The sequence below is a fragment of the Phalacrocorax aristotelis genome, chromosome 3, assembly GCF_949628215.1.
Source record: "Phalacrocorax aristotelis chromosome 3, bGulAri2.1, whole genome shotgun sequence".
Taxonomy (NCBI): Eukaryota; Metazoa; Chordata; class Aves; order Suliformes; family Phalacrocoracidae; genus Phalacrocorax; species Phalacrocorax aristotelis.
In genome coordinates, this window is record NC_134278.1 from 44,464,097 (window position 1) to 44,490,183 (window position 26,087).

General features: G+C 40.2%; 1 protein-coding gene across 5 annotated transcripts in view; it reads right to left on the reverse strand.

The window, feature by feature from the left end:
• Positions 1 to 18,772: 18,772 nt before the first annotated feature.
• GPR63 (G protein-coupled receptor 63) overlaps positions 18,773 to 26,087 on the reverse strand; it is a 31,638-nt gene continuing 24,323 nt past the window's right edge. For all 5 annotated transcript variants that reach the window (XM_075087314.1, XM_075087312.1, XM_075087313.1 and 2 more), the window contains one exon: positions 18,773 to 24,199. In XM_075087314.1, coding sequence (XP_074943415.1) covers positions 22,796 to 24,055 — 1,260 coding nt within the window. In that variant the 5' untranslated portion in view covers positions 24,056 to 24,199 and the 3' untranslated portion in view covers positions 18,773 to 22,795. The remainder of the gene's footprint in view (positions 24,200 to 26,087) is intronic.

Below are 26,087 nucleotides of genomic sequence, written 5' to 3' on the forward strand. Positions count from 1 at the left end.
TGCAATCTCTATGAGAAGTCTTTGACAGGAAATCTAATTCTCTCAGTTACAAGATACCTTTAAATCTCTTACTAGACTTGATCCCTTGATCTCTTACTAGACTAAATCCCTTTAAAACTCTTACTAGTTTTGGTCACCACAGCCCCTCTGGACACCAGCAAAGTTCCCTCTCCCCAACCAGACCTGAAATTCATAAAAGACACTCATCGAGGAGATGATATTTAGGCGCTTATTTTCTTTAGCCCTCCCACACAGACTTCTGCTGTGGCCCAGACTGTAGGTCCTGAAAGGACATTTCTGAGGGCATATGTGCAAGGCAGGGATCAAAAACGTGAAGAGGCTGCTGGCTCTGCCTTTGGATAGCGCTGTCTGTGACAGCAGCCAATCTCAATTCTGGGAGCAAGGACAATAGAGTAACCTTGCCTTTGGGTGATACAGAGGGATACTGGCCCTTCAGGGCGCCCTGAGCCCATGGGCTGGTTCTGTGGCAGCACGCGTAATGTTCAGGGTATCCAGGCATCCAGGACATTAGGGAAAATCCACCAAACTGCAGGTAAGCATCCAGATGCATGTTCCAAACTGAGGAGCTGATACCCAGGCAGAGAGGTTGTAGAGCCCACATTGTTACAACAGGAAACTAGGAAAAAGGGATGGGGAGGTATGTGGCACTTGCAGCATCACAGGTCGATAGCCTGGCTATATCGGTGTTCCTTTGCTGGTAGGAAGAGGTGGTTAGTCTGGCACTGAATCTGCGAAGATGCGACTCTCACGTTTGGCCAAGGGATGTCAGTGCAAGCTGATCCTGGTGTTCACCCAGCTCCTGTGCCAGCACTGTCATAGCAGCTCCTTCTGCTTGCATAACTGATGCAGCTACCCACTGGAGGAGACTGGCTATACTGGTGTCTGTGGCCCTTGCTTATCTACAGAAACTTTTTTGATAACGACCCTTTTCCTTACCCTGAGGGGATAAACACTGAGCTCCAGACAATGACGGTGGGCTCCTGGAAGTTTGAATGGATGCCTCAAGGCTGGCCACAGCCTTTCTGCCTTGTAGCTGGGTACCAGGCCCCTGAACAGTGTGTCAAAGACAAGAGGATTTTGCAACCCTTGCCAGCAAGAGTAGGCAGAGTTGATACAAGAGGTGTCAGAGAGGTGATGCAGACAAACTGGGGGAGAAGTGTGGGCAGAGAAACCAACGTCGGTGAGACATGAAAAGCCAGTGAGACAGTGAGGTGGAATTTACTTCTGCCAAGTTCTGCACTCAGCTGAAGCAAGCTGGAGATGAATGGCTGTGTCTAAAGTGAGCGGAGACCAGAACAAAAGCCAGGCAACCTGTAGTGTCCCCTTCAATGAAAAAGGGTTTTTAAGGTTTATCTCTAATCCCACTGCTAGAATAGCAAAGAACCTCAAGCTTCCCAGAAGCAAGGGAAAGGAAACTGAAGAATTCAGGCTGTGGTGTAATGAAATGTGCTTTCCACCCACTTAGATTTAAGACTGTGATTCAGTACTGCATTTATGCAGTTTCTGGGATGGAAGGGCATTGCAGTGTATCTAAAGCAGATTTCTGAGCCAGTGGTAGCAGATGGACCTCAGAAGAAAAAACACATAGTCAGATAGCTAAAATAAGCAGATATTTTTCACCTCCTCTATTTCAGTGATGGTATCACCCTCTGTCATTGCTAATTCTAACAAGACTAGTAACCTCTTTAAAAAATGAGACACATGGAGGATAAAAATATCAAGAGTAGAGGTTAGCTAATTTTGTACCTTCACAGTTTTTGCACAATTTGCATCATCTGTATCATCTGTCTGACACTGACACGCTGTATGTGCTAAGACTGTACTGGCAATCCAGGAAACCAAGCATTAAAGGCTATCTCATTAATATTATCGTAAAAGATTGCAATAGACATCATTAAAAATTGATGGCAGCCATACTTAATAATGAACACAATTTTGAGAAAAAAAAACTATAACAGGCTAAGAATTTCTATAGGGTTTTTTATTGTTAATTTGCTTTATGAAAAGGCAACTCTATAATAAAATAAGCAAATGAAGCATTGGAAAATTCTTTTATGCATAACAATCTTAACAGAGAAAAGTTTCACCTCCTTTAAAAGTTGCTCAGCCTTCCTGCAAATTTTGCTTGATGTTTCCTTATCAATGTAGCGTTTGCTTTTCTCTTTCATGCATTGGGAAGTTCTGCACTCTCACTTGCTATTAAAAAAAAAACAAAACCACATTAAAAAAACCCAAAACACACAAAACAAAGCCAACCCCAAAACACAAAGACCCACCAACTTTCAGGACAGCATGACTGCTTCGTCTTTGACTGGGATGCTGGTGACAACCCAGTGTTCACCCAAAGTATGCAGTTTAATCTGAGGGAGATAAATCACTCCAGTGTAATGCCTGGGGTTTCAAGCAGAGGAAAAATTAGTCCTTTCCAAGTCCAGCCTAGGTGGTGATATTAATAATGAGTAAATTTAGAGTTGCATGTAGAGCAGAAAAGTTCAGTCATCAAGAGGCAAACCAGAATAGCTTATAAGTTAGGACGAGATATGCACTGATTTAACATTTTTTGTTTCTGAGACTTCCAGTTACAGAAACTGGCGCAGTCAGATACGTCATTACCATTTTATTCAATGCTTAAGATAAAATGTGGCAAAAAGCATCCATCTGTTCATCATTAGCACCCACCCAGACAGAATCTATAGTGCCAATTTCTGCTCAGAAGTCCACCGAGGTAAACCAGTAATAACTACTTTGACAGTAATGTATTCACTCCAGGTTTAATATAGAATAAATTCTGTTTCCTGTTTGGCAGTTCTCAGAAAGACTAGAAAATCTTCCTGGAGCCCTACCTAATACTTCTGAAAAAAAATAGCGCTTCTTATCTACAGTAGCGTTTAAATCATTGCTTGGCAGATAAGTGTAAACACTATGTCCACTGTTTAACTGCTGGGCAAACTGCTTTAGGGTATCATAATTTAGAAAAGACATCATACAATGCCATGGTCTATTGAATATGTAGGAAAAAAATTACGGACTTTCTTTACTATCTGGTTCTCTAATCAGAAAATATAACATCCATGGGATATTATAGGAAGTTTTGAATGTGTTTTCTTCATACACCCACTTTCACCCTACATGAAGCAAAGCTACGCAGGGTTAGGGTTGCACCAGTCTTGTGAGCCTGCATATCACCAGCATCCTCATGGCACGCTGACTGAATATTTTCCCTGACGTGCGAACCTTGACAGATTTTCTAAAAGCCCTGTTTCTTCACTTCAAATCAGTCCATTTTGTGTCTCAACTGGCTTCACAAGCACGCAAGACCCCACATCAGACTTGCGCTACATATCAGATTTTATGAAGACAAAATGCTTGAGAAAACTTATTTTCACCCATCTTTTGAGAATATCTGAGTGACCTTGCTACATTCCTCCATACCGGCAGCTAGTGCTTTGATTCACAGAGCTGCCAACAAGTGTTGACGTTAGGATAAATTTGCCTGAACAATTTGAAAGAATGGAGGTCTTTTGCTGCACAAAGCCTAAGGACAAAATTTTGCCTGCCTGCCTCCACTTTTATTTTTTTTTCAAGATTTTGTAAAGCCCATTTTTTTCTTATCTCAGAGATGGCCCAGCACATTCCCAGTAAAGTAACACGCAGCTCTGTTCTCAATTTGAATGGAAAATGTTAACTAAAGGCAAGGAATGATATTACAACACAGTGAAAAATAAAAAATTTTAGTCCAAACTCTTCCCTCCCTCATTTATATTTTTCCACGAGAATTCAAAGGCAATGTGTCAAATGACGACGTGCTGCCTAAGTGGCAGGGTATGGAAAATTCTGCACCTCTCATGCGCAACGGAGACCACAAGTGCAATAACGTCAAGAGACCTTACTGTATGGCTAAAGAATCTGTGATCATTCGCACTCTCCAGGCAAAGCCTATGATAAGAACATTAGTTATTAGAAACATATTAAAGGGTAGTAACAGTGTGAGTTGCTTCTGATGCCCACATTGAGTTCTGAGAAAGACCCTAGGAAAACTCCATTTGAGGATTTCTGTGATACGAGTAGTTGGTTCTTACTATCAATTTCTGAGAACGTTAGTAGCTGCTGAAGGCCCTCCTAATCTTGGACTTTGACTCCTCTAATCTAAATTATCAGTATGGGTTCAAATCTATAATCCTAATTAGAGTTTTGATTCACTTCTGTTACTGTCAGGATTTCTCAAAGGCAATGACATTTTTAAATGTTAAAAATACAACTATTGTGTTTGTAGTAAATAAGTGCATCTCAAGTTCACTGCTGTATTTTCTACTTGGCTATAGAAGCAATATATGAAATAATTATCAAAAATAGATTTATGTTAAGTTTTGAAGAACCACCTGTTATTTGATAACTGCAGAAATCTACTTTGAAACCATGAAACATATCCACTCCAATTCATTTAAAAATTATTAAACTCTCTTAAACCTGAGTCCTACAAGCATTCAGAAGCACAGTCACCATTTACTGATGAAACTATAACCAATGGAAATGTATGCCATGACCCAGTGTAATAAGTAAGGTTACAATGGCAGCAGGATCGCCTAACGAAGTGCTTTGGTTCCTCATACCTGGAAGCAAAATGAATTCACATGTCTAGGTAAAATACTTCTCACCTATCCTTATGTTTCCAACACCAGTTATTTAGGTTAGCTAGGGTAATGAAATAGCTGTTGAAGAGGTTTGGGAACAAGTCATTAGCACTACCTTATGAAAAAAAAAACCAGAAAGATGGCCTTATGAAGAGGTGGGATGCACAGAAAGGGTGCTGAGAACACTCTCTCTCCTTTTCTTGCCGTTTTGCTGTTTCAGGGGTGAGCTACCTGCCTAGAGACAAGCTGAGCTCAGGGCAGCAGCCAGCCCAGCTCCCAGGGCCTGCCACAGGTAATGGCTATTTCACTGGCTAAGTCTGTTGCCTCACCGCAGATGCCCTTCTGTTTTTTCTCTCCCCCTGGATGCACAGCAGACCCTGGATGCAGTGTCGGCAAAGATTTTATTCAGATGTAACAGCCTGCTTAGGAATTTAGCAAAACTTTCCTTGCTGCATTCCTGCAGTGAGGGCATGAATTTAGCTGTGTGACTTTGTTAGCTTTAGTGGGAGTTATGCGGCAGTACCTGAGTGCAAGTGTGTTCGTCTACACATTCCCACGACTGACATTCATTAATAGGGTGGGGTCCACAGAAACACAGTAATCCTTTCTATTGTGATCCTCCCATATAACAGGATAACATAATATTTGTCTGTATTTCTGTCCACTTTCACCTTTACCTTTGCTCAGGCAGTAAAGTTTCCTTGACAGATCAGAAACCACCTCCTTATGCACAAACTGTTTTCAAACAAATTGTCTTTCTGCAGCTTCAATGGTTTTCAAACAAGTTTGCCAGTTCTTGCAAAGGCTAAAAAAGGTTAGCCCTTCAGCATCTCTAGCAAGGAAGAAGTTTCTGCCCAGTTAGTGACCCCCATTTCGACCTGTAATCAACCAACAAAGAACTAGTTTAGTGCCCCGGACAGACCTTGCAGAAAACCCTTCTGATGAGACCACAAACATGAATGCCGATTAGCACCAGTGTTGATGGCAGCTTGATAAAGCTTGGAAAGAGCTCTTAGAAATTCATCTCACCTAGCCCACAGACTTGCTGGGAATAACACCATCTGCTATGACATTTGGCAGTATTTCTTCTGCCTATTTAACACAGCGCTAGGTTAAAGTAACCTGGACTGTGTACCACAGTCCCATAGTACATTACAGTAACTATTACAGTAATCATGTACCACAGTACGTTACAAGCTGTATTGTACCTATATTTAGGTCCCAGACTGTGAGGACAATTCTCTGTAGGTGGAATTGAAAGGCTGATTTACTGAAGGTATTAAAAATATCCTCAGAGAGGATGGCTGAAAGAAAGAAATGCTGCTGGACGCAGCTTGGAGCAAAGCGAAAAACCTTTAGATAAGCTTTACCCTGTGCTGTATTTTGTATTATTAATTAAAAAAAAGCCAAAATAATATCATATACCCTTAACATAGCAGGGACTGGTATAAAGCAGTCTAATAGTAACTAAATAATGTCAACAATACAGGTAGTACATTAAGAATTTGATGGTAGCAATATTAATAATAAGAATCAGACTTGAATGTCTGCCTTAAAAAGTAAGTCAAAGCTTTTGTTAACATTTAAAAGTCAAAATCTTGTGATAATGATGCAAACATTCACTAAGTTAGCTACAGGCAAAATTAATGGAGCAAGTTACTGGAGGAAAGTAGAATGTGATGAGTCCTGATAAAAAAAGTGAAGGTGACAGCCTGCAAGGCCTTTCATAAGAATCACACTAGAGAGTCTGAGAACTGTCACCTAAAAAACTTGGGGTCACCTGTGAGCTTTAAGAATGTCATAAAGGAGAGGAACAAGGTGCTCATTCTTTCTGTTGCTGATGCACTTAACCAGAAGCAAGAAAGCAACAAGGAGATGAGACAACACCGGCCAGTCAAAATTTGAACTAAAGTAATCTACTGCCTCTTTATACCTCTGAGTAGAGAGGATTGGTGCACATGTTCAAAACACAGCAGGAATGCCATATGAGATACCTCATTTCCCTGCCCACATAGGATTTGATTCAGTAAAACCATAGAATAAGTGCCATGGAGTAATCATGGTGTAATTCTGTGCCGCTCTCTTTTTAAAACAAACATGATCATGGTAATAAAGAAGGCACATCTGGAAAGGGAAGGAAAAATGAGCTTCACCTTACAACACTTTAGAGGTACAAAAGTTAGTCCCCCAGTCTAAGCCTGCCCTCCTCTAGAGACACTGGAAACAAGTGGCCATTTCTGGAGAATGACTCATCCTCCTAAAATAAGTTTCTTCGACAGAAGGGATGATTCACCACCTGAAAGTACCCAGAGAGCACATGGGAGTATTTTAGATTAGATGCCTAATTTACTGGTGCTGAAAGTTAGGTAAAATGAATCTCTAATATGGTAACTATCTGATAATTCTTAGAATCCAGAAAAAAAACCTGCAACTGAAGACGCACGAATTTGCCTCACTCTGCTAGACTTACATCGCTTTTCAAAAGCTGACAAATAGTTATAGCTTATTCTTGACAGAATTCAAAGCAAATGCCGTTAAAAGACACGTACCAAGCAGGTAAGTGCAGTAACAAAGTACTATTTTACCGTTCCTTTTGTTTCTCACATTACTATTACAAAAAGGAGACGCAAAGTGATCTTGAAGTGTAGTTATGTTCAGGCAACCATAATCGGTCCCATTATTACCTTTCAAATACAAACCTGTTAAAGCAATGTGCATTTCACTGTAAGACATAAAAAATCCCACACAAAATGACGCTGATCCACAACACTGACACCAAGAATGTTAAGAAACATCCAGCCTGTTTCCTTTAAAACCCACCAACCTATATTAACTGGAGACCAAAAAAAAAAAAAAAAAAAAAGAAAAGAAAAAATAAAAAAGAAAAAAACAACCAAGCTCAATTCACTGCCTTATTAAACAGATATTTCAGCATGGTAGAACTGGATATAGCTCCTGCAGGTTGCACAGCGGTGGATGCTTCCCAGCCTCTAATCCCTACTGGAGCTAGATTGCCTTTTCCTCTAAAACATCTCAAGGTATACTATATAGAAACTGGAAGTAATAGGCTATTATTCTCAAAATGAAGCTTCCTCTGTGTTATTTTCACATGAGGATATTTCATAGCAATGTATGTCTCCTATTATTTCTTCAGCGAGAAGAGCTTTCAAGCCACATAGCCATGCAACTCTTAGTGGGGCAGGAGTTCACTGAACAGCCAGTGAGACTGCCACAGAACTTGTCTATAGTAGTTCTGGTAAGGAAAGATCAGCCAAGTAAAAAAGCTCACACATTTGTTAGTTTTAATATTCCCCTGAAAAAGAATAATCTCAATTTCTTGCAGACATATTTATGCTAATTCTTCAGACATAGGGAAATAGTAGGGAATAGCATGAAAGCCTGGGCAACTGCATATTCTGACAGGCATATTTAGAAAACAGTTTCTTTTTTCAGAGGTTTAAGCACATTACTGCCTAAGCATAATTGCAGTGCCTCTCCGTTTGCAGTGATTGATTGCATTACTAGCATTCAATGAAAGGGTCAGAGAAGCGATACAAAACCAGATTTTGCTATACACACGCACAAATTCGTTTTGAGTCAAATAAACCAAAGTTTTCCATTGCATTATGAGCTCAGCAGGGTATCTTATCGTTTGAGGCATAGCTCATATGGAAGACTATGATTAAATATCCCTGAATAGAAATAAGTTAAATTAAAATACCACTGGCTTGGATAAGTTCATTGGAAAAAGTGTCAAAATTTGAGTTTTCAAGACTTGCTCGCTAAGCAATTTGAATAAATTCTGGGTAAGGAAAATGACATATAGGTCATCAGTGCATTACAAATACAGGAGCTTGGTGCTCTACAAAAGCCATTATACTTCCTTGTCTGAAATATTATCCAGGTTTATAGTGTAAGCATGCTTGGTTTTCCCCCTCTGTCTAGGTCAACCCTCTATCAGAAGACTGGCTCTAGGGGCTTAAAGAGCAGTGCCTCTATCATTATATTATATGATAATGATTGATATGATATAATGAATAAGAGCCTTCACCCTCCACCCCAGAATAACTTGAGTATTGCAGACCACGTCATTGGAAAATGGCACCGCCTTGTTTCGGCAAGATAGACATTTTCCAGCACCACAAATGACAGCTTTGTCATTTATTACTGCAACGGGGAAGAAGGCCAGTACAGAGGGCTACAGTCATTGTCATTATTTTTACATATTCAAAATGCAGTAAGAAATGTGTAGCAGCAGAGCCCTCCCTTTTCCACTGTGATCATATCTGTCTTTGAAGGCCAATTCCAAATCATACATTCATTATATGGAGCTTTGTGTGTATAGATCTGTAAGCATACATGGATGATGATAATGATGATAACGACATGCAAGTACACATACACACATGATAAATCCCTCCCAAAAGTACACTCATCAAAAAAAAAAATATTTAATTGTGGACAAAGGAGAGTTTTATACCTTTAATACTGGTGTTTGCAAAAGCCCAGAAAAAAACCCAACTCATACCTGCTCTTCAACTGAATGCACAGAATATTCTTCTACCCCAGACTTCAAAATGAGAGCACTTGGAACAACAGACACAAATAATGCAATTTTAATTTCAATTTTAGATAGCATTTTAATTTAATCTCTTTCTCCTTCAGCGATCTGTTCTGTACTGATCTGGTAGAGCCAAATACCGCAGAATTATATTACAAAGTCTCCTGTGAACAACCGTATTGAAATGAATGGATTTATTTCACATTTACAATTGCTATAATGAGAGCAAAAATTGGCCCCCTGTAATGAAGCTGGTCCAGCCTTGGAAGTGAAGATATGGAAAAGAGTCCAATAAATTTTAAACATCTGAAACGTTTCCAAGATGTTTGTCAAGTAACACCAGTAGCATACAAAAATTGACTGAGGTACTATAGACTGACGTGGAATTAATAATTTAAAGACATAAACAAGATTAGCATCTTTTCTAATCATGCTTGTAAGCCATCCTTTCTGAATACATGTTGGTTTGTATTAAAACATATAGCAGGTAATACATACCTTAGAGAAAGGGTAGTTTTTCGAGTGGTCTATGATTCCTTAGGGGAAAATATCTGTTATGTTATGGGGTTTTTTTAAAAATCTAATTCCTGCATGTCTTCAAGTGTTGATGGATAAGCTGCAAATAGATCAGTAAGTGGATGAAAAATTGAAATGCTTCCATTTCAAGAACTGGCAGGTGAGAACTTGCCCTAGTTGGTGGGAATTAGTAGGAATTCCTAAATCCCTGCTTATAACAGGAATGAAACAAAGCAATGAAACAAGCGAGGGATTTATCTCTCACACCAAATGACATGGCTTAGCAAATATTCATCCTGTTAAGGTCTCCCTTTAAAATATAATCTCTGCATCCCAATTGTTAAACGATATGGTCCCTGTTCTGTACAAACCTGCAAGAAGGCTTATTGGCCTGTGAAAAGTTAAGTTTGTTAAATATTTAACAGCAAGGATTGTGTTCAACTGTGTTGTCTCAACTATGCCCTGGCCCATTTAGCAGTGCAGACGATGTCTCGAAGCCTGCAGCTCCATGTCTCCCTCGCCATGCCCAGGGCTAGGCGAGCTAAGGCATCCAGGGTCTGCAGCTTCACCTGGCCCTGATGCAAGGCACTGTGAGGCTAAGAATATTGGGTTTCTGGCTTCCCTAACACACAGGTAAGAGGCTTCATGTCTCCGGAGGCCCAGCTTACCTGGGATTTTGAATGCTTGTCTAGAGCTTTGCAGCAGAGACTCTAAAAGCATTTAGGGAGTTGGTAGTTCAAAGAATTTAAGCCTCCTGATGTGCCTTCTCACAATGAGACATCTCCACACCCTGGTCTGACTCTCTGGAGGCTGCCTGGGATCCTGGATAGTCCAGGAGCCTCCGGAACAGAAATACATGGCATCATTTTGTTGAAGAAATATCAAAACGGAAGCCTTCTGCTTTTCTAAAGGAATTGTTTCTTTGTTTGCTGAGAGAATTTTGAAACCTCTAACTTGCCTTTTGAATCAAAATTAAAACACTTCACACTGCTGGCATTTGCCACAGAAAGGAAATCTAGGCTTTGACAAGATCTTCCTCTGAACAATTTCAACCCACCTCAACCCAATACAGGAGTTTCACATGTGGGATCTGAACTTTTTTCTCTAGATTATTCTGGCATCTTCAATTTGTGGCACCTGATTGTGGACCTCTGCCTGCTCAGACCTACAGCAGAAACAAAACTTGAAATTTTCTATGCCAAATTATTCTTGCAAATAATATTAATTACTCCACCAGCAGCAGAACTAAGGAAACCAGTTTCCCAGTTTACACACGTTCCCAGTTTATTGTCCCACAATAACCACATATCTCTCTGTTCAACTTACCTTTGCTCCTTATAGGTTGGGATATAACAAAATGTACTGAAGCCAGTACAGAGGATAACTGCTCTATGCCAATCTAACACAAAATTTTAAAATAGTACTAGTATCAAAATTTTAAAGCCCAGTAATAATAAATAAAAGCATCGATCCAGATACGTAATTGACCTATGGCAACACCATATCATCTTAATTGCTGCAAGACTGAAAGCGATACTTCTGTAATCAATTAATCAGACTTCCTGCAACTTATTTATTGCAAACCCCTACTTAAAATGATTTAGAGCTTACAACATACAACAAGGACAAACTTAAAGAAGAGAACCTATTTCTAATGGCACATTCATTTTTAAAAGCCAGCCAGTCACTTGATGCATATAACGTAAGCAAATCCCACACAGACAGCGGTGATCGTTAAACTGCGCTGCAAGGTTCCTACACAGCTCTGGATGGAAGAGATATGGGGGTTTGAGATTCCCAGGCATTTTTTCCCCACTATTTTTACTTCGTTTACCCTGGCCAAGAAGTCATGGGGAAACTGATTCTAAAAAAAAAAAGGGCCTCTTGGCTTTTCTAAAAGCTAGGTAACTTTAAATTGGGTAAGGTTTAACATTCAGGATCAGTCACCTGGAAAAAAATCCATCATACAAAATTTATGTTCAAGATGTAGCATGTGCTAGAAAAGGTCTAAGCCACCTTAAGTCTGAACTGAGTATAGACTTGAAGTCAAACATAATCTTTATCTGCATTTCAAGGCCAGTCCAATTCTACTTTCAAATCTGTTTGAGTATTGAGATAGTGCTTCATGGTGGCATTATCATTCTCACGTGATAGGGCATCTCCCAGAACAACCTCCCAACCACAAGCTGCAGAGTATTGCTGGGACAGTACTGGACAGTGATGGATACTCACTAATAGCACTGAGATACTCATTAGTCCAAAACCAGTTATTGCTACCAGGTGTGATGGCCATAGAGGCTTTCTCTAGAAGAGAAGAGACCTGAATTCAAGTCCTTTTTTAACAAATACATGTTAAAGTCCTGGGTTCTTAAGGAAAAGGGTGGGCATGAGATTAGCATATTAGCTCTGCAGGCAAAAGAGTTGCTTTAAATGTCTGGACATGGACAGGACTTTGGTGTGACTAAGGCACCCACAGCCCAGCAAGATGAGGACACAGCTGCTTCTGGGCATGCCCAAAGAACGGACCTCATGTAGCTTGGGAGCATAGTCACCTGCTGACCCTCAGTACTCCAGGGACAGGAGAATCTGACTAGATATTCTGTTTACTTTTTTTTTTAATTAACCTCTCTTGTGCCTCGTTTCTCACTTTATAAATATTTGTATAATCACAGAATTATAGAATCATAGAATTATTAAGGTTGGAAAACACCTCTAGGATCATCAAGTCCAAACGTCAACCCAACACCACCATGCCTCCTAAACCATGCATTGAAGTGCCATGCCTACACATTTTTTGATCACCTCCAGGGATGGTGACTCCACAACCTCTCTGGGCAGCCTCTTCCAATGCCTGACCACTCTTGCAGTAAACACATTTTTCCTAACATCCAATCTAAACCGTTTCCTCTCGCTCTATCGCTAGTTACTTGGGAGAAGAGACCAACACCCACCTTGCTACAGCCTCCTTTCAGGTAGTTGTAGAGAGCGATAAGGTCTCCCCTCAGCCTCCTCTTTTCCAGGCTAAACAACCCCAGTTCCCTCAGCCGCTCCTCAGAAGGCTTGCTCTCTAGACCCTTCACCAGCTTCATTGCCCTTCTCTGGACACGCTCCAGCACCTCAATGGTCTGGTAGTGAGGGGCCCAAAACTGAACATAATATTCAAGGTGCGGCCTCACCAGTGCCCAGTACAGGGGCACAATCACTGCCCTGCTCCCGCTGGCCACACTATTCCTGATACATCTTTCCTTTGCAGTGTCAGAAGATATGTATATTTGGGAAAACAAAATAAAACTGTGTTAAAAAGAAACTGTGACTGGACTGATCAGAACAAATAAAAAATATTTGGAGGGTAGGGAGATTTCTATGCTAACAATGATTTTGAACATTCTATCCTTACCTTTTATGAAGCTGACATTGATGACCACATATATTTATTATTTAACTCAAATATTTGGAACATTTTACTTATTTCCAGACTGTACATACCCTACACATACCATGATTAATGCATAAAGTTGTATGATATTGATATTTTTATTACTTCAAAGTTTATAAACTCTATTGAACAAATATTGAAATTCACCTCATGTAACTTTTATGCTAGAAAATGCATCACTTAATTACCAAAATGGAACACAAAAGGGACAAGACCAAAGGATCTTACCGAAACATTCAAAAGTTTATTGCAAATAATTGTGGGGTTTGGGTTTGGTTTTTTTTTTTCCTTTATCCTCCATAATTTGTATCGTGTATTTAGCAAAGCCAGTGGATAAAGCCAAAGTAAGAGGACAGAGTGAAATCTCTATCTTCAAAGAGCTGAATAGCCAGGTGTGGTTTTTTACTTAAGCAAGTATATTTTTCTATTCTGACACAAAGCTGCATAGCAGAAAAAAATTACATAATCCTTTCTGACTTAAGAAAGCTCTCCTGTATTTCATTTTACTCTGTCCTCAAAACTAGAATAACCATTCTTCTTGTAATATGGCTAATATATATTACTGCTCATTGCTTTTCTCGGAAGAGTTTGAGTATGCTGAATTATACTTGGGACTTTTGTTTTTTCCCTCTCATTCGTGCTGTGGTGTATCTCTACATTTGAGGAGAGGCTGAATCTTGCTTTACATTCACAGTAGACAGTACATGGTTTATGCTGATCTTTAGCTCTTGTGGGAGTTTTTCCATTGTTCAAACAACAGCTTTCAAGGAAGGAGACTCCAAAACAGGCCCTATACACAGTACTATTTGTGGCCTCTCTGTCTGGGGATAACATTTCATCATTTTTTTCCCCACTGTGTTTTCTCTTACTTTTGTACACACTGTAGTTTCAGCCCCTCAGGAGACACTCTACAGAATCTGTTGCTTAGGAATAGTACCCTTCACAGAAATTAGCTTGAACTTCAAAAGAACAAAACATCTTTCATTAGTCACAGGTTTTCAGGTAATGAATTCCTCTGAGAAAGTTGATTAGAAAAGCCAGCCTTCCGGAATCAAGTACCACCAATGTTGACCTAAGATGAATTACAAAGGTTAGCAATGCTCTTGAAAGGGCCATTTCTTTGTTCCCCTTAAATTATGTCTGAGATTCTTTCTAACAATACCCAGGCTCACCTCAACAGTGGCACTAATAAAGTGAAGTTTTACGTAAGTGGAAACAGCCCCTCATACAGAATAAAGCCAGAAAGAATTACTGCGGTCATATAGTCTGACCTCCTGTGTAATATAAGTCATACAAATTAATTATTGTCCTAACAAAAGCACCGCAAGAAAAAAAATCTCAAATATAAAATGCTGCTTGATTTTTTTTCTTTTTCCTTAGAGACCTGCATTACTTAAAAGGAACTCCTGTTGCATGGTAAGGAAGCGGGGTTAAGGACCAGAGAGGCACGTGAAGAACAGCAGACTCCCATTCAGAGGGTCAGAGGTAGGGACCTACATCCTCTGTCCTGTGAGTGGAGAAAGTCAGCCACCTCTGCAGGCTGCCCCAGGTCATCCACATGTCAGGAAAGCAGCTGCACGGAGCCGCTCAGTAGAAATGCTTGGCAGAACTGACACCTTCCTGCTGAAGTCCTGGCTTCCACCCCCCACTGCACCCACCTGAAATCCTACATCTCCATTTCATTTGGAGGAAGGGAGGTACCTAACTAAAAAGAACTAATCTCCTTTAAAACAAGGCCACGTGGAAAAGGACTAAGATCTCAGCCTGATGGTTAGCGCATGCTGCTTAAGAGGCAAAGTGAGGTCCGATTGCCTCTCCCACCACTTAGCTGGTACTGCAGCATGGTGCAAGAGCAGCAAAAGCTTTGTGGGGCCGGAAGATGACAGTATAGGAATGAGTGAGATTCTGGTGCCTGGAGACCAGGACACTGGAAGCCTCAGCTCTGACCTCCATTTATGGGATTGCTGATCCATTTCACATCAGGTAATATCTGAACAAAACCTGACATCAACTAGGCAGTTAGGACCATCATTGAGGTTTTTGACTTGCCCGAATTGGTAGGCTGCAAAGTCAGACCCCCTCAACTGAGTCCCTCTGCTTCTTTCTTACTTTCCATTTAGTTTTGTAAATCTCCCATTACTCCCTCTACCTAGTCTAATAAAACAGATAGGACAGCAGCTCAGTCTATGGAATGACGCCTTCTGGATTTCTAAATTTGAAATAACAGAAATGGAATAATTACTAGTATTTTTAAAATCAAGCTAGAAGGCTGGGTAGTTTTAGGATTGACTTTATAAAGACTTGTCTATGCCTGAACATGAGAAATCAAAAACCAAGCAATTAAAGGTATAAAGGTAATACATTCTAGTCGAACAATGCTAAATCCCTGTGTAGAAGCTCTCACACAGAAGCAAAGTGACCTAATTCCTTCAGAAAAATTGGACCAAACTGAGGCCAATTTACTTTTGCAGGAGAAAATCCACACCATGGTTAAAAGTGCAGGTATCTTGTGCCTCTCATCCACAAAGGAGCACTGAAGAAAGTGACGCAAGTTCTAAAATGCACAATCATTTTTCCCGTGCAGTTATCACCAGAAATCACAAGATTACAGGTTCAGGCACTTCAGAAAAAGTCAAAAAGGAGAGCCTTAAAGTCCTGTTCATCCACATTGGACCCAAACATTCATAGGTGCCTGTTTCCCACATTAAAATTCCTTCAATGATTTGGCATGAGATTAATCTGACCAACTGATAACACGTACCTCTCAGCTTAACACTCCAGGTTTCCTTATTACTCAGTGCAGACACACGGGCTTTTCCGGGCTGTCTCTCTCGCTCTTTTTGGAAGGTAAACTTTCACACCTGAAAACATCCACTCATCACTGACTGCAAAGGAGTCTCAAGTGACCAGTGGAGCTGTCTATGCTATAGCTAGCTAAAAGCCCACAGATGTATCCCATCATATACATCTGCTTCTGCATACGTCCAGAAGTGCTGCAGCACTGACAGCAGCGAACACTGCAACGCCCACCTCAAACCAGAATTTACAAAATAGGCTTTATGTTATAAATGTCACATGAGAAAATCATTTTCAGAGCTCAACCAACAGCAGGTTCACAAGCTCAGGCTGCAAAAAACTCAAACTAAGCCAAAAGTCTTGGTAGACCACTCCCTTAACCCAATAATTCAGTGGTGAATATATTTAGGAAGGAGATAATGATTTCAGTTCCTCTCAGGACCCCAGATGATTTTAAACAGTCTCTCCCAAATGCTTTAATCAGTGGATTATTACCTAATCTGAGGTAAGAACAGAAGGGGCACTCTCACTCCCTCCTGTAAAAGCTGTTTCACTTTGAACAGAATAATCATTCACTAGAAGAGACAGACACCTGGGCTGGGGGAGCTACTACTGCACATGATGGGAAGAACCTGGCTTCCACTGCTGCTCTGCCAGCAGACTAACTGTGAAATTCTACCTTGCATCTAATGGTGGCTGGAACACAGCCTCCCACTTTCTCGTGAGCACACTCGCTCTTTCTCTCTGGCCCAAGGAGTATTATGTGTGAAAGATTCCACAGGAAGGACTGACGGTGTTTCCCACCTCCTCAGGCTGATACACGATGGCTTCAGATCTCCTCCAGTGAGGCAGGGAAGGAAATCCAAGTCCAGGGAACCAAGTTCAAAATTACTGTTCTCACAGTCGAAGTGTCAATAAAAAAGCAAGAGACTATGAAAGAAATGCCACTTCATCATCTCTCTTCCTTTGAAAGGAATGACATTTTCAAATAGCACCGACACGCCAAAGAAGAGCAGGAGTAAACTACAGTCTTGCACTGAGATTCTCCTGTAAGCAGTGGCTCCCTCTTACCATCCCCATTGTTTAGGCAATACCCTCAGCCACCAAAACGCCCCCTCTGTCTTTGATACAGAGCCTAGGCCCAGTAAATCAAAAGGAGATGCTGGTAAATTTATCACAGCAGCAATTACATCCCTTTTGGAGATCAGACTAACTGACTCTTGGAGAAATTATTATCGTTTATTTCACTAGACCTTCTCTTTCAACAGACAGGGCATGTTAGTGGATTTCCTACTCTTGTTGGTGAACAGGCTTAATTTTATTCCAGGTCAACCACAGAGGTTTGAATTGCAGTAAGCTGTTTCAGGCAGACCACCAATTCAACAAGGAGTAGTCTCGTTATTGCTATGTTTTGTACCCACACATCAGCAAAGCCGGTTATCTAGACAGGACAATAAAATAAAACAAGTTCTACTTTGATATTTATGAATACTATGTCACTTATCTGCAGTACTGTTAGTGATTTTATACCAAGCTGCATTCACTGCCACACAGTGAAGCAGAACACAACCCGATACTCTGTGCATAAAGTATCTGTAACTCCCATTTTAAAACAAAAAATCAGCTCTGTGAGGGGCACTTAAGAAGTATCACCCATTACAACCCACATTTTCCTCCACCACAGAGTGCACCCACCAACTTACGGCTCTTCCTGCTTCTATCCGAGCTGAGTTGTGATTGCCGTCATGAATGCCGTAGGAACTTCTGTTCTGGTGGATGCTCACCGGCAGGTCCTGTGCCCAGGGTGCTCACAGGGACACAAGCCAGCTAAGGGATTCTTACTCAGCCATGAACTGGCCATAGACTGTCGCAGCTCAGTTGCCAGAAAACAGGGTGGAATAAAACCTATTTTGTTTTAAATTTAATTTTTATTTATAAAACACTACTGGGGACAGAAGTCAGAATCCTGCACTAGTGCTAGAGGCAAATATACATGCTCCTGTAACAGCTCTTCCCTGACAGCCCTAATCTTATAACCAAAGGTGGTAAAACAGTGCATCAGAGATGGTCCAAACTGCACTCAGGACGGGAGGGAGTGGCACCAGGTGCCTGCTGGCTTCACAGCTTCTCCAGGCACCTCCACCTCCTCCTGCCATCAGCACCAGTGTCTCCTGCCACCATTGCAACCTGCTGCAACACAGCAGCACAGAAGGCACTACCTCAGGGAGGTGGAGCGGACAGGGAGAGGAGAAGGGAAGAAGTAGTGGCTGTTGTGGAGGTACGAGGAAGGAGTCTCAAAATCAGGGATGTCAGCAGCTGAGCAAGTCCCTTCCCACGGAACTGGAAATAGCCATCCCTCCTCCAGGCATTCTTTAGGGACATGCCTTGACTCTATCATTTAGAGAAATTATTCCAGCAGAACTTCTGCTAAATTAGCAAGCTGAAAAATTTCCCCAAAACAGCCAAGATGCTGAACATTTTTCATTTACTAATATGGGGAATAATCTGTCACATACAAACATGCAGCACTTGAATCATAAAGGTCACTGTCTTGTGCTGAAATGAATCATACCATGCAGTACCACTGCCTGTTTTATTTATTGCACAGCAAGATGATACGAATTACTCAGTCCTAGCTAGAAGGTAGCACACCCAGTTCAGGTAGTGTTTTTAGGAAAAGTTATTTTCTTTTTAGGCTTACTCTCTCTTTTGCTGGATATTGTTTCATTTGTTTTAGATATACTGACACATGTCTACCCCATGTCTCAGAGAAGAGCATTCTGTAAATTCTTTACACAAGAAACATTTCGGCTTAAACAAAACAATCTACATTGGGCAAACAATCTTTGTTATTTAATATACAGATAAAACAAAGTGTTTGAAACTATGAAGATGGACATTAAATCCAAGAAACCTGCACATGAACAAAGATAGAGCAATTTTATAGACTTTTGCTACATTTTTGGAGAATGTTCATGTTTATTTTTTCTCTTTTTTTTTTGTTTCTCAGGTATTTTCACAGGTGTAATATGTACAGAAAAGACAACGCCATTCTACTTAACAGCTTATTTTAAAACAGTAATTCAAGGTTTCTCCACATCAGAAAATGACTACTCCTCAAAAGAAAAAAAAATCAAACCAGTTCATAATAGCAAAGTAGTGGCTCCTGGAAAACTGGACTTAAATTCCTCACCATTCCAGCCGCTACAAACCTGTGCTCTCAATTTTTACTTTTCACACAAAAATAAATAAAAATCTCTTTCAAGGAGGGCATTGTTGAATGATTTGAGAACTAAAAATCTCGAACGGCTGCAGAAAGGCCACTGAAATCTTGTGGTTGTTTATGCATATGCCCAGATAAAAGAAAATATGAAAGCATTAAGCATACAAGTGAAAAAATTAGTAACAGAAAGCAGTAAGAGGCAAACCAATTTTCTTCGCTATATACATAAAGTTTTCACATGAGTAAGAAGAAATGTCAAAAATACACAGCTTTGAGTACAAAAGAATAATTTTAGCAATAGATTTGTACAAATGAGACTTGTGTAAGCAGCGTGCTTTGACAGAACGAATGAAACTGCAACATATTTCAAAATACATTCATTTCAATCCTCCATACCAAAGATTTCTGAAAATGTAACATGAGGGAATACAGTTTAGTAACGAGTATCATTTCTGGAGAGGAAGCAAATTATAATTCCCCAGTAGAATCAAGAAGGATCAATTTCAGTTTTTAAAATCCTTGGTCTTGGTCAAGGTCAAGCCCACTAAACCACCTCAGTAGCCCCAATCCTGCCAACACGTATGCGTTTTACCATTACAAACTTCAGCACGGTTATGCTGATCTTGGCGGGATCACAGACAGCAAGACTGAGCAGTTTAGCAGTCTTCAACTTGGTCCTAGGACTTCAGCTGTAATTATCAAGGCACTGCTCTAAAGACAGTATATAAGACACAATAGCCCAAATGGTTCTGTAAACAATTACTCTGGGGATACTTCTATGCCACCTCATTTCTTTTTCTTAACACCCTTTTGTTCACTGTATGCTCTGATCACCTCTAAAACCTGGTAAGTGCGAATACTGGATCACCACGTAAGTCACCTCTGAATTTGGGCCACACAACCTGGGTTTCTTTTCTCCAAGTATTGTCAGACGCAGCTCTGAGTGGAAACCCTGTTACAGTCAGTGCAAACAAACACTAAATTATCAAGAGAAATTAACTTTCTTTGATGTTTGCAAGTTCTACTTCACAGCCAGTACTTATCAGAGGTTATGAAATCCCCACAAAATGTTTTCCCCTCTCCCTTCAAGAAAGTCATTTCACTAACTGTATTACTCATCATCTTTACTTCTTGTTTTATGACATTTATTCAAACCTCTTACATTATGTCTCTGGAAGACAGCAAAAATACCTGTTCCTGCCACCGTAGACAGTAGCATCAGCTCCTTAGACAGTTACGTTAGCTCTAAGCACAACTTTGCTGCTTTCAGAGATAAAGAGGCATGACAACTCTGAAACAGAAAATCCATACTAACCAGGTCATAAACTTCCGCTATCAATGTGAATGTAATTGAGAAATAAAAGCTATACTGCAAAGACATGCTAAAACACTGTTTTACAGTGGAACTCCTTTACTGCCTGTCATTTTGATCAGAAAAATCCATGCCACCATCAGTGAAGCTGGCAAGGAATGGAAAGCACAGACATCAATAACATCGCCACTGCCTGGATGCCTTTACACATAACCCACAACCTCAGCTAGCAGCTTTTATTAAAAAAATGAAATTATTAATACAAAATTGTTCCTTTTATACTCCTAAATTTTAAATATTGCCAAGACTTTTACCAGTAGTTGTTGATGAGAAGAACAGAGAAAATTGTTAAGTTAGTTCTTCACTGAAGACCTAAATAAAATCTGGGGTGTGAATGTTTAGCTGGCCTCAGGAAGCAAGCAGTCCCTAGATATCCACACAGTACAGGGCATTTCCCTCATACACAAACGCCCTGTACTGCATGGATAGAAATAGATAACATTGCTATTATTTGTTCCTCGGGTACAAGAATTATGAAGACATCCCCATGCTTTGGGGCACTGAAAGAGATGTGGAAGAAAGGGAATCCCAAACCCTAGCCCTGGTTGATAAGTTTGCTGTACATTAATCCTCCTGTACTTGGTCACAGACTGCCCCAAAAAGCTCACTGCAAGGACACAAAAATTCTGCAGGCATTCTTCCCCAGCCTCAGAACAACTGGGAATTTCACTTCAAAACCCAAACCTAGGTCTTAATTTCATTTACCTCACATTAAATATTTATTTAGCTGGTTAAAAAAAACCCAAAATGTCTGAGTCTGGATTGCTATCTTCAAGGAAAACCTGTGTCTTTCTGCTTTCCAGGCAGGTACCAAGACAGCCTGACATTAATCAGAAAGGTGGTTTGGCATTTCAGGGAGAGAAGCTGATGCCTAATAGATGAGAACAGCAAAGTTAACCCTTGAGGCAGCAGGCACTACAGTGGAAAAGGGGCAACAAAAAATGAATGTAAAGTAGTATCGGAGGGAAAAGGGGAATTTAACTTACACCCCTAGCAAACTCTGCTGGCCAAACGTTATTATTAGCTTATGGTTTCGGTCTAATACTTAAACTGGAAAACAAGGAAGTTGAGGACTTTTTTCCCCAGTCATTACTACATAGACTAAGCCCTAGCCTCAACTATGGTTCACGTGCTATTTGTTTGCTGGGTTACCCTACTATTCCTAATTCTATCCCAGCAAACGCCTGACAGCATGATTTCCGCAGCGTAGGGCACGCCTAGCCTAGTACGAGTTCCAAGCCAAACCAGCATTACACCGACACAGAGCAGAGTACAGGCCCAAAGTCACAATTTGGGATAGGTTTTCAGGCATGCCATTAGGTTTGGGCAGCTTGTAACAACCTGAAGTAACAACTACAGCCACCCCTTCCCCCGTGACAGTTTTCACATGAAGTCTATTTTTCTAAATCTTGTATTAGCCTGAACCTCAGGACACGGTATTTTCATTGCTTTCTTTTCCTTTCATTCTTCCATTTTCTCCTTCCAACTCCCCTGATAACTGAGCAGTTAATGCTACTTTTGATCAATTGTTACAAAAACAGCAAATCTATGACTGTGCATGTAGCTATACCAACATGAATTGCCCTCCTAGAGCTTACATGGGTCTTTCATTGAAATTCACCAAAATAACAACAAAAAATAATAATAATACCACCCTTCAATACAGAATATTCCAATGAACAAATCCCATAGTAAATTTTATAAAGTGCACAAAAAAATAAATGGGAATATTAAAAAAAGAAAAAAGTTTCTAGTGTCACCATGAAAACTTCTGAAATATTGTTAAAATAAAATAGAAGTAATCTAATGAGACTTTTTGGCTCTAATATATTGGCAGACAGCAGCAACATTTTTCAGAAAAGTTACCCCAACTAAATATACTGTATCTTAGCAGCATAAAAAGTCCCTACAATTAGATGCAATTGCAGGCCTAGTAAGCATAAACCTGACAAAATGTTACAAATGTAGTTTTCATTTAAAAGAATGGATTTCCATGGAATCCTAGAGGTAACATTTGTTATTTTGTTTACATTGTATTCTGGTAGTAAACCCAGCTATAACCAATCACTTTCCCTCCCTCTATCTTTCCTCCCCAAATTGCACTGAGTACTGGAAAATTTAATCAAGTTATAAGATATGGCCACACCAAAGAAGCCATATTAAACAAAACAAAAACTCAACCTAAAGCCTAAAAAAAATAATCCCAGAAGATAACAATCATTGTCAAACAACCACAGCTTCACACCACCGACCGATGCTCCCCACACACATAGATGGCACTGGGTCGAATGCGCCGCCTTGTATGGCCAGGTAGCTGTGGCAAAAACTTGAAGTATTTGGGCATCAAGTCCAAGCATGCATCGTGAAACTTCTTAATCCTCCAGTAGTAAATCAGTGGGTTCAGTGCAGACTTGAGGTAGCAGAGCCAAAGGAGCCAAGTGCTTATCTCAAAAAAGTTGTGCTTATAGTAGAAGTGGCTGTTGAATGTGGCAATAAGGCTGTAAGTGGTGAAGGGTGCCCAACAGACTATGAAGACAAGGAACAAGATCAAGATGGTTGTGAAGGCACGAGTTTTAAAGCTCATATCAATATTCATCTGAAAAGGTCTCTGTAAGCTCATGAGACCAAGTTTGCTGGCCTGGCTGAGGCATATGCTATCAGGGTGGCTATGGATACGAACTGCATTGTGACGGACGGTGTTGAGTATGCCCATAAAAGAATACAGCATTACCAGGAATGGAATAAAAAAAGAAATTAGCAAGATAACTATCACGTAGGCTCGGTAACCTGGGCTCGTAGAGTAGCCAAAAACACACTGAGGTGCTCTTGAGGGTATCTGCAGATTAGGATTCCCTACTGATAACGGAAAAGCGACAACAAAGGATGCCGCCCAGGAAATCACAATGAGAATCTTTGCACGGTACGGGTTCAGTTTATCTTGCCTCTGAACTATGATAAGAAATCGGTCAATACTAATAATAAGAAGAATGGCTACCCCCTCTATGACAAAAAGCCAGAAGAACATAGCAGAGACTCTGCAGAATATATCCCCAAAAATCCACTGAGTGGTAATGATTGTTATCAGAGCAAAAGGCATGTTCAGCACTGCCAGCAGCATGTCTGCAAAAGCCAGGCTTGCTAAGAGGATATTAATTGCAGATCGCATAGCTGCCTTCTGGTAGACCATGAGGCAGACAACAAAATTTCCAAGGAAAGAAACCAATAGGATAAATATCATAGCAGCAGAAAGAATGATCTGGAGTGGCAAACTCAAGCTCCTGAAAACTTCTTGTGATGGCAGGGTAGCTGTTGTGTTTACCAGAAAAGTACTTCTCTCAGTGGTGAGCACGGCACCTGAACTATATCTCAATGGCTGTGTTGTGCCACTACGAAGCAAGAACTGGGGAGTGGTAAAATTCGTATAGGCATTTTCATAAACAATAAAAGTAGCATTTGAGGTCCCAGAGTGGGCCAGTGTCAACATTGCTGAGAAAACCATTGCTCCAGGAGAAATGAAAGCAAAACCAAAGGTCTTCAAGGCATTTTATCTTGTTCAGGCAGTATCTTATTCCTGGTCATTTAACAAATCAAAATTCAACATCTGAAAGCATCAAAGTTCTTAAATTCATGTCAGTATTTCCATCTGAAAAAGAAGAAAGAAATTTAAAGCAACAAAGTAAGACCCTCTGAAACCAAGGGGAAGCAAACAATTGCTCCACTTTCCTTAACGACAAAAGGATCCATCCTTAATACATATTTACACTTTAGGTCAACACAATTTAATTAAGCACCGGTCATAAGAGTCTTGTAATATTTGGTCTTTTTCTTATAGATCCTGCTCCTGTAGCATTGTCAATACTCTACAATAACCTCAACTCACCGAGCTTTTTTCTACTATAACCAGGAGCGGAAAAATTTTGTGTTTGAAAACAAACTTTACTGATGAAGTACGAATGAATCAAAAAAGTATCTTTATTTAAATCTCAATTTTTAAACTAACTTCATGGTTTTTTTTAATCTGCCTACAGCTGGAAATTTTAATCACATTTCCAAGTAGCTTAAATAGTATCAGGTCACCTATCTGCCTGTTTGGTAAGCACTGAAAAGCCTACCTATCTGAGCTATCCTACATAATACAAAATCTTTTGTTCCACGTCAGTCAGCAGCAGCAGCAGATGCCTCAGGAAAAACATGTAAAACATCCTAACCATGTGAGCCCTCTTTTTCCCTGTAAATCTAATCCTTCCACATTCTGCTGAACTCCTTGCCTCATCATTATGCTGATAAAATGCAACATTTCCTTTTGTAGTTTACATGTAGTAACAGTACAACAAGATAGTACATGGATTATTACGTGTACTGTTCTTACAGGCAAATAAAAAACAAAGGAGCTGAGAGTTGTCTCCCCTTTTCAGTGCTAGCTCTTCATAGAACTCCTCCCCTCTATCTTGGGCTATTAAATTAAATGCTCCCAGAGTACTCTGGCATCTGGTCAAGCTGGAAACCAGGAGGATTCTATGCCCTTTTAAAAAAAACAGATCACCATAACCAGAAACATAAAGCGGGATTCACCTTATTCATTCTGGATCACTGTTAATAGTCACTTCAGGCTGTTTTCATTATTTTAGTCATAAGAGGGACATAGGCATCTTCAGAGGGCAAGCTATCTCCTCCATCTCTGCACATGCTGACAAGCTTGTTCTATTAACTCAAGAAGCTTATGTTTGGTAACAAAAATCCTGACTGCAGTATTTTTGCGGGTTCTGTTTGGTATCAACATCAGGCAAAAGCAGGAGTGGAGGAAGGAATGCTGTTACGAATTTACACAAGGACTACAGGCTTCATGGAAGATCAGAAGTTTCCTCTTCCCTGGCTAATAATTCATCAACAAAGAAATTAACTGCAAAACAAAGTCTCACCTATGTCCCCAGTTGGACTTCTAGTGATCCCATTGCAAGCCTGCTCAGGCTGCTGTCAAGGATTCATCAAATAACATCAGCACTATGACCTGCTCCCCTCATTCCATAGCAAAGCTGTTCCCTTCCGATATGCCAGCTCAGTATCACTAGATTTCCAGGGCCAGACTGCCTTCAGCACTTTTTCTAAGACAAATGATTAACCTCTCTGTCTCCTCTAATTTTCAATGGTATCATGAAGGGATGTTATTATAAGTAACTTCATTTCATCGAGTCACACAAATTTCACTTTCTAGAGGTCTTCCTGATGGAATGGGAGGGAATGTCATCATTTTCTATTTTACCCTATTATATTTCAAAGATTGTTAAACTAAGCTATGTACATTGACACTCTGCAAAAATGCCAAATTCTGTTAACTTTATTCTAGATTTTTCTTTTCTCTCCATTCTCTCCTTTTTTATTTTACAGTAACTCTTCTAGAGAAAGCCTCAATGTTAATTACAGGCTAAAGCATATATAGTAGCCAAAAGCCTTCTTTCTTTGGCTTTATAAACATTTCCTTTACTAGTCGTCTTTAACATATTTATCAGAATAAAATCTGTAACCAACAGCAG